This window comes from Oryza sativa, chromosome 8, assembly GCF_034140825.1.
Source record: "Oryza sativa Japonica Group chromosome 8, ASM3414082v1".
NCBI lineage: Eukaryota > Viridiplantae > Streptophyta > Magnoliopsida > Poales > Poaceae > Oryza > Oryza sativa.
The window spans coordinates 12,523,652-12,537,620 of NC_089042.1; the positions used below are offsets into that span (position 1 = coordinate 12,523,652).

Sequence of the window (13,969 nt, forward strand, 5' to 3'; positions counted from 1 at the left end):
AGGAGATGTTTGCCGTCGTCGAACGAGATGCATTTGAGGAGTACCCCATTTGGCGCCTTCTTGTATAGATCGTTGCCGATCATATAGTAAATCTTGGCTTGTCGGGTTATTTTCTCGGCTTCTGCATCGTTCTCGGGCAACTCGTCACTACTAAGGAACTTGATGAGTGGGGTCCTCCAGTCGTCTGTGGTCTCGATGTCGGCAACAGCGCGTTCTGCCTCTGTAGCCCCTGAGCCGATGTCGGGGACGACTGTGCTATCTTCGTCATTTGCCGCTTTCACCGATGGCTTCGTCAGGACGCCCAGGAAGGTGTTCGAGTGGCTCTCGTCTGGATGCACGCCATGCTAGGTCGTCTGGTTTGGTGTTGTCCTTGCGGTATACGTGTCAGACCTCGATCCCGTCAAACCTTTTTTCTAGCTTGCTGACTTCTGCGAGGTACTTGGATAACTCAGGGCTAGAGCACTTGTAATCTTTGTGCACTTGGTTTGCGACTAGTTCGGAATCCCCTTTCACGATTAGTCGCTTGACTCCTAGTGCGATTGCTGCTCTTATCCCAGCGAGTAGTCCTTCGAACTCGGCTATGTTGTTGGTTGCCCTGAAGTTGAGGTGAATTGCATGCTTGAACTGATCTCCCGAAGGTGACGTCAAGATGAACCCTGCCCCTGCTCCTTGGCTATTGAGTGCGCCGTCGAACGCCATTGTCCATGTCTCGTTGTCGGTCTGACCGTCTGACCTGTTGTCAGGCATAGTCTAGTCAGCTACGAAATCGGCGAAGACCTGGGACTTGATGGCTGTTTGTGGCACAAAGTGAACTTCAAATTGGCTTAGCTCGACTACCCATTTCGCGATGCGGCTGACAACGACTTTGTTTCTCACGACTTCACCAAGAGGGAAGGAGGAAACAACTGTGACTCTGTGTGCTTGGAAGTAGTGGCGTAGCTTTCTTGATGTCATGATTACTGCATAAAGCAGCTTTTGGATCTGTGGGTATCTTGTCTTTGCGTCGTGGAGAGCTTCGCTGACGTAATAAACTAGTCTTTGCACCTTTTCTCTCTCGACAATAATGACGCTCACAGAATATGGTGTGGCGGCAATATAATGGAATAATTCTTCATTAGGTTGGGGGGCAACAAGTACAGGGGGATTTGACAGGTAGCATTTGAGTGCGATGAATGCATCTTCGGCTTCCTGTGTCCACACAAATTTGTCTTGTTTCTTCAGCAGAGCAAAAAGGGTTGTCCTCGTTCTCCCATCCTAGCGACGAATCTGCTCAATGCCGTCATGCATCCAGTTAGCTTCTGGACTTCCTTGAGTCTTGTGGGCGACTTCATGTTCTCGATTGCCTTGATCTTCTCGGGGTTTGCTTCGATCCCTCTTCCAGAGATGAGGAATCCGAGTAGCTTGCCCGATGGTACTCCGAACGTGCACTTCTTTGGATTGAGCATAAGGCGTTATCTTCGGAGGTTGTCGAACGTTTCCCGAAGATCATCGATTAATGAGTCGCTTGTCTTGGTCTTGACAACAATGTCGTCGACGTAGGCCTCGACATTGTTCCCGAGCTAATCGTTATGTGCCCCTTGGACCGTGCGTTGGAAAGTATTTCCTGCGTTATTAGTCCAAACGGCATCTTAATGTAGCAGAATACACCAAACGACATGATGAATGCTCTCTTCTCCTCGTCCTCTTTTACCATGCTGATCTGGTGGTAGCCGGAGTAAGCGTCAAGAAAGCTTAACAACTCACAACCGGCTGTTGAGTCCACCAATTGGTCTATTCGAGGAAGAGGAAAGTGATCCTTAGGACACGCCTTGTTAAGGTCGGTGAAGTCAACACACATCCTCCATTTCCCGTTGGCCTTGTGCACCATGACCGGATTGGCTAGCCACTCTGGATGGAGAACGTCTCTGATGAAACCAGCTTTGAGAAGCTTGTCGAGCTCTTCTCGTATGGCTTGTTTCCGGTCTGGTGCAAATCTCCGCAGTTTTTGTTTTACAGGCTTGGCATCAGGTCGCACCATGAGTTTGTGCTTAATCACCTCCCTGGGGACCCCCGGCATGTCGGACGGCTGCCAAGCGAATACGTCTGCATTGTCGTGTTGGAAGGTGATGAGCGCGAGTTCCTATTTCTCATCCAGTGACGCCCCGATCTTGACAGTCTTGTCAGGGTTGGCGCTGGAGAGTGGAACGATCTTGGTTGCACCATCTGGCTTCGGCGTCTTGTTTGTTTTGCTCACTTTCTTGGGTCGCTCAGCTGTGGCGGGTGGGTTGGGGGTGTGCTCAACCATGTCGAGGCTCCGCTTGTCGCACTGTACCGCTAGCATCGCATTCCCTTGAATAGTGATTGTTCCCTTCAGTCCAGGCATCTTGAGTACTTGATACGTGTAGTGAGATGCGGCCATGAACTTCGCGAGTGCAGTCCTCCCGATGATGGCGTTATATGCTGTGTCGAACTCAGCAACATCAAAGGTGATCTGCTCTGTTAGGAAGTTGTTTGCTTGGCCGAAAGTCACAGGCAGCGTAATCTTGCCCAATGGCTTGGACGATGACTGAGGAGTGATTCCGTGGAAGGGCTGATCGGTGGGCGTCAACTCGCTTCGTGGGATCCCCATTGCGTCCAAGGTGTTGGCGATGAGTAGGTTAATGGAGCTGCTGCCGTCGATTAGAACCTGTGCGGCTTTGATATTCCGAATAGTGGGCTCGACCACGATCGGATATCGCCCTGGGATGACAGCGGTCTTGGGGTGGTCGGCCTCTGAGAACTCGATCTTCTGCTCTGACCACTTCATTGTGGGTGCAGCCCCCTGCCATGTTGAACAAACTTCACGCTCCACTTTCTTGTACTCTCGCTTTGAGGAGTACGCCGTGGAACCTCCGAAGATGTGTGAAACATGGAGGTCGGAGTCTGGGTATGCTGAGTCTGAGTCCTGAGTAGCTGCTTCAGCGGCCTTCTCGACTACACGTACTCTCTTGCCCTTCTCCAACGCCAGTTGCTTCGCGAGCGCCTTTTTGAAGACGAAACAACTCTCCAAGGAGTGCTTGTCCGACTTGTGTATAGGGCACCATATTTTCTTCGTATCGTCGCCTTGTGAGTCTGGGTGTTTGGGTGGGTCCGCATATTCTGCAGCGAGGACCTCTGTTTGAGCTTTCCGTTTCCCACTCCTGCGACTATTCTTTTTGCTTGACTCAGGTGCATCCTTGGCTGATTTCTTCTCTCCCCCCGTCTTCGGCTTGTCGTTCTTGCGTCTCAGGGCGTCGTCCGCGTGAGCGCATCGATCGACAATCTCGAATAGCTTACGAGCAGTTGTGATCCGTCTTGTCGCCAACTCCTGGGTGGTGTAGCGATCTCGGACGCCAGACTTGAATGCATGGATTACAGAAGCATCAGTGATCTCGGGGATCGTATTTCTGCACTCATTAAAGTGCCGAATAGTCCCTCAATGATTCGCCTGGATTTTGTGTCAACGCGTGTAGGTCGTCCTCGATTGCGTGGCGCTTGTATGTTCCTTGGAAGTTGGCGACGAACTGCTGCCACAGATCTGTCCATGAAGAAATCGAGTAGGGCAGGAGGTGGACTAGCCATGAATGTGCAGATCCTTTCAACGCCGCCGGCAAATACTTTGCCAATGCGTTGTCGTCTGCTCCGGCAGCGTAGAGTATGTGGAGTAGACCTGAAGGAACTCCTTAGGGTCGGTGCTTCCATCGTACTTCTCTATCGCTCCCGGTCGAAATCTCTCAGGCCATCGGACATCTCGTAGAGCACGACTGAAAGCCCTGCATCCGCCGCCGGGGGCGGTGGGTTGTCGGCGATCATATGTCCTCCGTGGATGTCTGTCTGATGACGAAGATGATGAGGATGATGACGATGACGATGAGTTACTCGGTTCCGGTGTGCGATTACAAGGATGAGACCTGGGTTCTCGAGAATCCTGTCATCGCCCACCGTTGTTGTTCCGGCGCTGATCTCCGTCGTCGTCATCATTACGGCGGCGTCCTCGACCAGTATCACCCTGCATCCGCTGTTCGCGATTATCGTGTTCGCGGCGGTTGTGGCGATTATCACGATCTTAGTTCTCGCTCGGATGTCATCCTTGCTCTTCGTTCTCGCGACGTTGCGAAGAGGCGATGTTGGGAACGATTTTCATTGTTTCGCGTGCGTTGTGCTTCTCGGCGACCATTCAGGTGGTCACGGAGATCACTGGTGCCACGAGGCGGAGGGGTGGCTTGACGAGGTGACGCCCGCTGCTCAGGCAGTTCGCCATTGTCACCACCGGTTGGCGGTTGTTCTGGCGGTACCCTGGCAGCGGCCTCCTCGAACGTGTTGCTGAGGTTGGCCACTGATTCACGTAGTCGTTCTGTCCACTGTTCGAGATCATCGTTCAGAACGGGATCATAAGGGGTTTCCCTTAGTATTGCGTTGATGGTACTAATGTGCTGGGCCGGGGTAGCCACTTGATCCTCCGCTTCCGTGTTGCCGCCCCTGGACGTGCTGGTCCCATCGATAGCGTACACGTCGCGCGGTGTACTTGTTGATGATGAGGCCTGGTCTTCGAGCAAATGTAGAACATACGGCTCGTGGGGATCGATATCGATTACCCCAACGAATCGATCCGAGATAGCTGCCGCTCCTCGTTCCTTGTCCGCATCTCTAGGAGAGATTTGTGACTGCTGGACCTTAGGAGGTGACGTCCTCATGGCGCTGAGAAGAACCTTGTAGCTTGAGAGGTCATGATTCTTCGTCTTGTGGATAGGACAATAGACATCACGGGTTGGAGAAATACGTTGAATTCCGCGCTCTCTGCAGGCACGGATTTCGGCTTGTACGTTGAGAAGAACCCAGCAAGCTTGCAAGGTGTGTTTCCTTGTTTTGTGAATAGGACACTAGGACCTTGTCGCCTCGGAAGTTGTCCTTGTCGGCTCGTACTTCTTGTCGGAGGGACAAGATTGGGTCGCATTAGGATCCTTCTCGGGCTCAGACGTTGTCGATGTTCCGTTTTCCGCTTCTGCGGGAGGATCCTTCGACATGGAGTCTGTCAAGGTCGTAACCACGTCACTCTCACTTCCGGCCATTGCTGGGCCAGTCGAGATCGGCATCGTGGTATAGACCGGGAAAACGATTTCGCCGACTTGGGTCCACACCAGTATCGTTGAGGTCGAAGATCCTTGGTTGATGCCGGGGTTGGCGTTGTCGTCGAGAAGGCTTGAAGTCATAGTAGTAGAACCTTGAGCACCAAGCCCCCCTACCTAGCGCGCCACTGTCGACGGGGGATACCCGTAGACCGGATATAGAGAGTATTGGGGTACGTTGGAACGAGGATCTACGTAATACGACATCAAGCAAACGAAAGATAAGGATTATACTGGTTCAGGCCCCTTGATAGGTAATAGCCCTAATCCAGTTGGTATGGGATTATGTGATGGAAATTAAAGATTACAAAGGGAATAATGGAACTCGATGATACCGACGAGACCGTAGTCGAGTTGGTTCGACTAGATCACCCGGCGACTTGGCTCCTGTAAGCTCTGGCTTCGTAGGCTGTGGTGGATGTGTTGGCGGTGAGATTCAATGCCTTAGGTCCTGCCCAGGGGGTCCCTTTTATACCGCGGGTCAGTTGATCTCTAAGTTGGACTCGAAGATATCGGACCCCACACGGTATGGCAAAAACCTAGTCTTGTCCGAGTAGAACTCCTTCCATCCGTGGATTCTGTATCTATTTCGTGATAGATTTCCTTAACGCATACAGAAACTATCCGTATACGCACTGGTATACCATATCAGTATACAACGTATATCCAAGGACATAGGGTATACCTTATCCGTAACCCTGACAGAGTGTGAGGGCCTTGAGTCGCCCATGTAATAAAGTACTTGTTTTATGTTTCCGCAAGTGTGCCTTGTAATAAATCAACAATGTCTATGTGTACCTCGCCTCTTGGGAGGAGGATTAATGCACCGAGTGTTTGGAAATGGTGTATATTTCCAGGCGTGACAGAAGTACTGGATGCGCTGCATCTCCACGCGCCGCCCATCGGGGGGAGGGGGGCGGAGGGGGAGGGGGATGCCGTCCGTCGCGGAGGTGGAAGGGGGAGGGGGAGGGGGAGGGGAGGGCGGTGGAGGATGAGGTGAAAGAGGAGGGGGCCGCCGCCGCCGCCGTGGTGCGCCGCAGCTGCCTCCGCCGACAGCCGCCGGCCGCGGGAGCACGCTAGATCTGCCGGAGGGGAGGGCGCCGCCTCCGCCTGGCAGCCGCTGGTGGAGGGAGCCCCCCGCCACCCCCTGCTCTGCTCGCCGCCACCGCTCGCGGGTGCTCGTCACCTCCGCCAGCCGGCCACCAGCCGCGGGAGCCCGCGCGCCTCTGCCAGGGAGGGAGAGAGACGAGAGAGAGAGACGGGGGAGGGGAGGGAGATGATAGAGAGAGAGAGGGAGGCATTCGAGAAGGGCTGGGAGGGATCGATACAAGTAGATATGGCTAGGAGAGATACTCGGCTCCGTCTCGGCTCAAAGGTATAGGTGCCAGTTCTTTAAATAACCGGTACCTATAATATACTATAGGTGCCGGTTATTTTAAAAAACAGGCATCTATAGTATAGGTGCCGGTTCTAGCGTGTATAAAGGTGCCGGTTATATATTTTTTTCCATCGTGGGGAGGTGGGAAAAGCTATGTGCCGGTCCCTATGAAGGTTCTCGTAGTAGTGGCAAGATCCTACGGCGAAGAAAACGTTAAATACCCCAAGAAAAAAAAAATCGGCTGACAGATATTTAGCAAAATCGTTGACGTAGACATATACATGGAGTATATGAACACAACTACGACAAAGTTCTGCCCAGTAAAAACGGCCCAACGAATCTCTGACAGTCACGCAGGAAGCCTGCATCTCCCCAAAGACCCACTTATACCTACTCTACCATCATCCATGAGGAGTAGCCCTGAGCCCCTGACCCGGTCTCCATCTCCTGGCTGGGTCTATATAATATAACCATCACCCAGGGCGTCTCTCTCAATCATACCATCACAAACACCAACTGCAACTGGAGTAGATAGCGCTACCTCTCTCCGGGCTGAAAGCTACTGGCCATTATCATTGTTCTTCCAGCCATGGATCAGCTGCTGGCCCTGGCGGTGGCAGTCCCGCTGTTTGCTCTTGCCAGTGCACTTGCTGCTGCCTCTGCTACGCCGGTCAACAAGTCCTGCCTCAATGGTAGCACCGGCGCCGCCGTCAGCATAGGGTACGGTGGTGCCAGCGCTAGCGCTGGCGCCGGCGCCGGCGTGTCTCTTGGCACCGACGCGTACTGGTTGGCCTGCCCACTTGCCGAGGAGATCGTCCGCGACGTCGTGGAGAGGGCTGTCGCCGCCGACCCCCGCATGGCGGCGTCCCTCCTCCGTCTCCACTTCCACGACTGCTTTGTCAATGTGATTATCTTTCTGTTTGCCGCGCTACATGTGTGAAGTGGTCGTCACTCGTCAGGGCCATTGATGTGAGCATGTCGATGTGTGTTTTTTGCTAGGGCTGTGATGGCTCCGTGCTCTTGGACGACAAGCCGTTATTCATCGGCGAGAAGACGGCCGGGCCGAACGCAAACTCGCTCCGGGGATTCGAGGTTATCGACGCCATCAAAGCCGAGCTCGAGAACGCGTGCCCGGAGACCGTCTCCTGCGCTGACGTCCTCGCCATCGCCGCGCGCGACTCTGTCGTGGCAGTAAGCCATATCTAGCTAATAGCCAAGCAGATATATACCACGCATGTGTGTAAACCATCCAAACTGTAATTGTTGCTCACGTTGTGGTTGTGTCTTTTTCGAATGATCAGTCAGGCGGGCCGAGCTGGCAGGTGGAAGTCGGCCGGAAGGACAGCCGCACGGCGAGCCTGCAGGGCGCCAACACCAACCTCCCGGCGCCCACGTCCGGCGTCGCCACCCTCGTGCAGAAGTTCCGGAACGTTGGCCTCTCGGCCAAAGACATGGTCGCTCTCTCCGGTAACCAAGGCTCCTCCATCTTCGAATTCGAATACGTTACAGATAGCTCGCATATGTTCATGGATTGCGTCCATGCATGACGCAGGCGCGCACACCATTGGTAAGGCGCGGTGCACGACGTTCAGCGCACGCCTCGCTGGCGTCGGCGCCTCGGCCGGCGGCGGTGCCACTCCAGGTGACCTTTCGTTCCTCGAGTCACTGCACCAGCTGTGCGCAGTGTCCGCCGGCTCGGCGCTGGCGCACCTGGACCTTGTCACGCCGGCCACTTTCGACAACCAGTACTACGTCAACCTGCTCTCCGGCGAGGGCTTGCTGCCGTCCGACCAGGCGCTGGCCTCGGCCGGAGCAGCTGCTGCCGGGGCGGAGGACGTGGCCGGCCTCATCGCAGCCTACGCTTTCGATGCGTTGCTCTTCTTCGACGACTTCGCATCATCTATGCTACGGATGGGGAGGCTGGCGCCGGGAGCGGGCACCGCCTCCGGCGAGGTCCGCCGCAACTGCCGGGTGGTGAACTAGCTAGCTAGGTTGCTGCATGAAACAAGAAGGAAGCTGATTATGCTCCCAAAATTAATTAGGAGTATCTGTGCATCAGATAATTGCGCCAGCTATATATGTATGTGTCTGCTAGTTTCTCAATCTAGTCATGTATCGTTAATTAGCTAAAAAGATGATAGCTGGATTATCCATTATCTTAAAAAAAATTAACTAATGGTGTCTGATATTTGATTTGTTTAGTTAATCAGCTTATCTGATATATATATGACTATCCTGCATGTAATCGAATAACTATACTAATAAAATCGGGCAAGTCATTTTCAGTCATATATATTACAGGATGTGATACAAATAATCACATTAAAAAAATAAAAATGTTTATTGCACAAGCTATATTCTAAACAAAATTTATAGCGCACGTACTGAAACCTTTAGAGCATCCCAGCAGCTCCTCTATCCGATTCTCCATCCCTAAATTGGCGCATAGGAGCGAAAAAACCAGCTCCAGCAGATGCGCCATCCAGTCATTCAAAACTAGCGCATGCGCCAAAACCGGAGAGAGAAAGGGGAAATATAGCATGTCTCTCTCCTCACGCCATATCACAACGACCGCGCTCCCGCCCCCATCCGGAGTTCGGCGACCTCTCCTCCAAAGCGACCTCCCCTCCATCGTTGTCGTCGCCGGCCCGTTTTTGATTTTTTTTACAGAGGACGGTGGAGAGGGAGGGTTTAGCCGTGGAGTGAGGGTGGAGAGGGAGAGGCATACCAGATCTAGAAGGAGAGAGGGGAGAGCGGCGAGGCAGCCGACGGGGAGAGAGGAGCGGCGGCGGCGTCCTCGATCCGCAGCCTGCGCCGTCCCCGATCCGCAGCCGGCGCCGTCGCCGCTAGGGCCGACCAGCGTCGTTGTCACTGCTCGGGCCGCCTGGCGTCGCTCACCGCCCGGCACCTCCGTTGCCGCTCGCGCCTCTCAAGTCCGCCGCCGCAGCTCAACCTCAAACCCCGTCACCATTCTTGCAATGACGCTGTAGGGGCCAGTGGTGGAGTGGGGATTGAATGAGAGGGGAGGGGAGGGGAGGGGAGGGGATTAGAGAGGAGGGAGGCGAGAGCGGAGGATTGGAGGAGGGAGTGAAGGTGCGTGTGGTGTAGCGAGGCGGTCGAGGGTGGGGGATGCGATGGAGCTGTGCGGCAAGAGGAAGGGGATCGATGAGGAGTTGAGGACCTATGCAGATCGATTCCAACCGGTTTTGTTTTTTATTCTTTATACCCTTTTCACCCTTTATTAAGGACTAAGTACATTCAGTGGTTGGGTTAATCACTTTATTAGGTTCTAAACAAATCAGCGGAAGTCAATTACCCGTTATTGCGATTAATAACGCAGATTAAAATTTAGTAGTACAAAATATATCCCATAAAACACAAATATAGGGTTAGTTGAAAGATATTATTAAAATATAGGAGGATGGGATATGTATGATGTAATATAGATGATCTGTTGGAGTGGGAAGCAATATGAATGAGGAATATTTTTTGGATGACCATCCATATAGGTATTTAGAGGATAAAATATGGATAAGCTGCTGGGATGCTCTTACAATGAAAAAGGTGCTAAGTTACATACCTGCGTTTCATCAATATTAAGCGATCAATGTCAGCAAATATCATGCTATCTATTTCAAGATAGATAAACATGCACCGTATTATGCACAATGGCATACGTTGTAAAGAAGCAAGTAATCACGCGGAAGAAAACGAGTCAATATGGATAGTTTGTCAGAGAACATTAATTGCTATTAACAAATTTATATTGAACCAAAATATGAATAAACATATCCCATAACTTTTATAAATTACACATATTTATTTACATGGTGAATCATTATAATCTAATACGACCACAATAAAATTCATAAATGAATTTGCCATGGTTACCCACTTTGTCGACGCACTATGCCAGAGCAGCTCACCTCTAACGACATACCTGTGATGGGCCAAAGTGATGGTCATTGATAACCGTCACCTTTGATGGGTCCTACAGGATGCCGTTATCAGTGAGCCCTCCGGCTATAGACCGTCATAGGTATCAAGTCAGCTGTTATGGGCCGAAAATGAAACCCGTCAGATGAACACCTCTGTCAGATTCCACTTCCGGCCCGTCACAGGTGACTTGATACCTGTGATGGGCCGTGCCTCTCCGGCCCGTCAGAGGTGTGGTTCAGTCACCTCAAACAGGTTTTAACCCTAACCTATTTGGGGTGAGTTGCGGTGTATATATACCCCTAGCGGCCACCTACTTTCCATCCCAACCCAATGCATTGTTCACATTTCGGGTGGGAGGGTGTGGAGTGCGATTTTTGGCTGGAAATGGAGGTAAAAAACTTTAATAATTATTTTTTTCTAACGTATATTATGCATTGTGTTTTACACTCTTTATGTTATTAATTGCAGATGGACCGAAGTTGGATGTACGATATTCGCCGTTCGTCCCTAGAGTATAGGGAGGGGGTCACTGCATTCATTAGTTTTGTGGATAATGACATGAAAAATAGTATGAGCAAATATATGTTGTGTCCATGTGTAGATTGTAATAATGAGAAGATGTTCGAGAATAGTTTATGGGTTCAATCTCATATGATCCGTATAAGATTCATGGACGACTATAGATGTTGGAGCAAGCATGATGTTTGATGGTAGTTTGTACATGCTTATAAAATATAATCACTTGTATATTGTGTATTAGGGCCTGTTTAGATTCCACCCGAAATTTTACACCCTGTCACATCGAACGTTTGAACACCTGCATGAAGTATTAGATATAGGCTAACAAGAACTAATTACACAGATTGTGACTACTTTGGAGACGAATCTTTTAAGCATAATTTCTCCATGATTTGATAATATGGTGCTATAGTAAACATGTGTCAATAATGGATTAATTAGGCTTAATAAATTTGTCTCACGGTTTACTGACGGATACTATAATTAGATTTTTTTATTAGTACCCGAACACCCCATAAAACACCTATATAATACCCGATATGACACGCCAAAACTTTACAACCCTATATCTAAAAACCCCTTAATGGTTGATTGCAAGAAACAGGTCAATTAGCTAGGTAGCGATTCCAACGTCATCACACAAGCTAATTAATTAAATGATTCATGCATGCATGTACGTACAGAGGTGGCCTGACATTTGGTCGGGTAGATGTGCCGTTTTTTTTTGACAAATTGAACCTTTTCAAAAACTTATTTCGAAACTAACCCCTACCAAAAACTTCAACCAAAAATAGGCCGTTCGCTCAGCGCCATGCGCATTGGCGCTGAGGTTGGACATGTCAGTGCCAACGGTCGTGGGCGCTGACCTCGTGCCACCGTGGCGGCCGGGCCGATCCCCCAGCTGACGTGGCAGCTACCTCAGCGCCGACCGCTTCGGCGCTGAGATGGCCAATCTCAGCGCCATCCGCTTCGGCGCTAAGGTGGGACTTAGCCTTTTCGGCCGAGTCCCGACCCAGCAGGCCGTCTGTCTGGCTGGCGGGGGGGGGAGGAGGGGGGTGTAACGCCCCGATTTTCGTTCGGGTTTAAAAATCTTTAAATAATGCATTTCCTAGAAATTAAATAAAAAAGTTAAGCAATTTAATCAAGTGGAATAATGGGAGAACTAAAATTTTCCCTTTAAAAATCATTGGCCGGGAATATTTTGTAATATTCTTTGTGCCCTAATGTACTCTCCGGAATTTTCCGTGAATTTTCGGAGCTCAAGAAATAGTTTCAATAGCAAAAAGATCATTGCATCAATTAGAATAAAAAGAAAACAAATAAAATTTCCCCTCTTTGTCTTTGGGCCGCTTTCGGCCCAAGATCTTCTTCCCCTTCCTCCATTCCCCCCCCCATCCGGCCCGGCCGGTCTCCTTTTCCTCCTCGGCCCGCCCGGCCCTCTCTCTCAAAGTCTGCTTCCCCCCCCAACCGGTCTCCCCTCTTCCTCTGGCTGACAGGTGGGACCCGCGGCCCCACCTGTCATCTCCTACCTCTAGCTCCATCCCCAACCGCCGCCATGGCCGCCACATCCTCCCACGTCGCCGCCTCTCCCGCGGGACTCCCTCTCCTGCGCGTGCGTGGACGCGGTCATCGCCCACGTCCGCGCCGTTTCCCCCCCTCTCCCCGCAAAATCCGGCCACGTCGCCGCCTCCCGCACCTCTCTCTCCTCCCACGTCGCCGGCCAATTTCCACCCCTCTCGGGCTCGATCCCGCCTCCCCTCCCCTATAAAGAGCATCCCCGGGGCTTCCTCTCCCGTTTCCCCCTCCTCCCCGAGCCCGCGGCGCCTTTTCCCGCTCTCCCCGCGCGCGCCCCAGCTCCGCCGCTCCTCGGCGAACTCCAGCCGCGCCGCGCCGCCGCTCTCGTTCACCCCGCACTGCGCCGTCGCCCTCCCCGGCATCGCAGCCGCCGTGCGCACCCCGTCCACCGCTCCATTTCCCCTCTCCACCTTCGAAGCGCCGCAGCCACGCGCACCACCCCTTTCCGCCGCCGCCGCCGGCTCCAGCCGCCTCTTCTCGCAGCTTCAGCCACCGCCGTGCCGTGCCGTCGCCACCGTCGGCATCGCCGCGCCGAGCTCCACCCCGTCCTACACCTCTTTTCCCCAAATCTCCCACCAAAATTCCACCTCCGCTGTCCACCCGAGCCACCTCAACTATACCGCCTCCAGCCGCCGCCTCTCGCCGCTCTAGCCGTCGTCGCGCAGCGTCGCCGCGCTCCACCGCACCCTGGCTGCCACTCCACTCCGTCCAGAACCCCACGGGAGCCGCTTTTCCAAAGTCAAGGTCTTGCCGGCCCTCGGCCGCGGCTCCGTTGTGGCCGGGCGTCGTCGGAACGTTGTTCCCGTCGCCTCCCATCCCAGCCGCCGCCATCCTTTCCGCCGCCGGTCGTCGCCGAGGCCGCCCGCGCCGTCTTCCCGAGAAGGCGTCACCGCCGCCCGTTGTCGTCGTCGTCCTTCCCGCGTCGGTGAGCATCTCCCTCCGCCTCCCCTCCCTTTCTTTTTCTCTCTTTGCCCGCCGGCCGCCGCATGCGTGTCGCCGTCGCGCCGCGCCGCGCCGCCGCCGGTGTCGCCGCCGGTGGCCGTCCGGCTGCGCGCCGCCGTCTGGTCGGGTTGGTCGGCGAGCCAACCCACCCCTCCGCCTTGCACCTCTACCGTGGACTCGGTCCACGGTGGGCTAGATCCTTTTGCCCGCTGACGCGTGGGGCCCGCTCATTTGGTGGACCCGGTCCAAGCCCGCACCTCCTTGACCCGCTGACGTGTTGGGCCCACCTGTCGGCGCCGGCGCCCCTTGCTGACGTCAGCGAATGCCATTTCCTTTGAGAAAATATTTAATAATTGCGCAATAAATCGAGTTTAATTATAGAAATCCATTTAAATGGCTCAAAACTTCTAAAATTCATATCTAATTCATTCGAACTCCGAATTGAGCCATTCAACTTGCAAAATTCATCTAAAATTAAGCTCTACATGTTTGT

The 13,969-nt window shown here is 52.8% G+C and overlaps 2 protein-coding genes and 1 long non-coding RNA gene across 3 annotated transcripts; 1 reads left to right on the plus strand and 2 right to left on the minus strand.

Moving 5' to 3' along the window:
* Positions 1–2,119: 2,119 nt before the first annotated feature.
* On the minus strand, positions 2,120–5,066 carry LOC136351544 (uncharacterized). The gene is made up of 2 exons (XM_066303723.1): positions 4,885–5,066; positions 2,120–3,404 (listed from the first exon to the last, which is right to left on the minus strand). The coding sequence occupies exons 1-2, from the start codon at positions 5,064–5,066 to the stop codon at positions 2,120–2,122; spliced, it is 1,467 nt and encodes a 488-aa protein (XP_066159820.1).
* Positions 5,067–6,988: 1,922 nt separating this feature from the next.
* Positions 6,989–8,673, plus strand: LOC4345222 (peroxidase 40). Its single transcript, XM_015793466.3, has 4 exons — positions 6,989–7,405; positions 7,501–7,692; positions 7,803–7,968; positions 8,054–8,673. Exons 1-4 carry the CDS (start codon positions 7,091–7,093, stop codon positions 8,482–8,484), a joined length of 1,104 nt encoding a protein of 367 aa, XP_015648952.1. The 5' UTR covers positions 6,989–7,090; the 3' UTR covers positions 8,485–8,673.
* LOC136351280 (uncharacterized) lies at positions 7,970–9,675 on the minus strand. The gene is made up of 2 exons (XR_010734246.1): positions 9,230–9,675; positions 7,970–8,496 (listed from the first exon to the last, which is right to left on the minus strand). It is a non-coding gene; the product is annotated as an uncharacterized lncRNA (long non-coding RNA).
* Between the last annotated feature and the right edge of the window lie 4,294 nt (positions 9,676–13,969).

Coding starts and splice junctions, on each gene's coding strand:
- LOC136351544 (XM_066303723.1), bottom strand. CDS start 5,066: ATGGCCGGAAGTGAGAGTGACGTGGTTACGACCTTGACAGACTCCATG. Junction 3,405..4,884: donor ACAACTTCCGAGGCGACAAG/GTCCTAGTGTCC, acceptor TAATGAGTGCAG/AAATACGATCCCCGAGATCA.
- LOC4345222 (XM_015793466.3), top strand. CDS start 7,091: ATGGATCAGCTGCTGGCCCTGGCGGTGGCAGTCCCGCTGTTTGCTCTT. Junction 7,406..7,500: donor TCCACGACTGCTTTGTCAAT/GTGATTATCTTT, acceptor GTTTTTTGCTAG/GGCTGTGATGGCTCCGTGCT. Junction 7,969..8,053: donor AGACATGGTCGCTCTCTCCG/GTAACCAAGGCT, acceptor TGCATGACGCAG/GCGCGCACACCATTGGTAAG.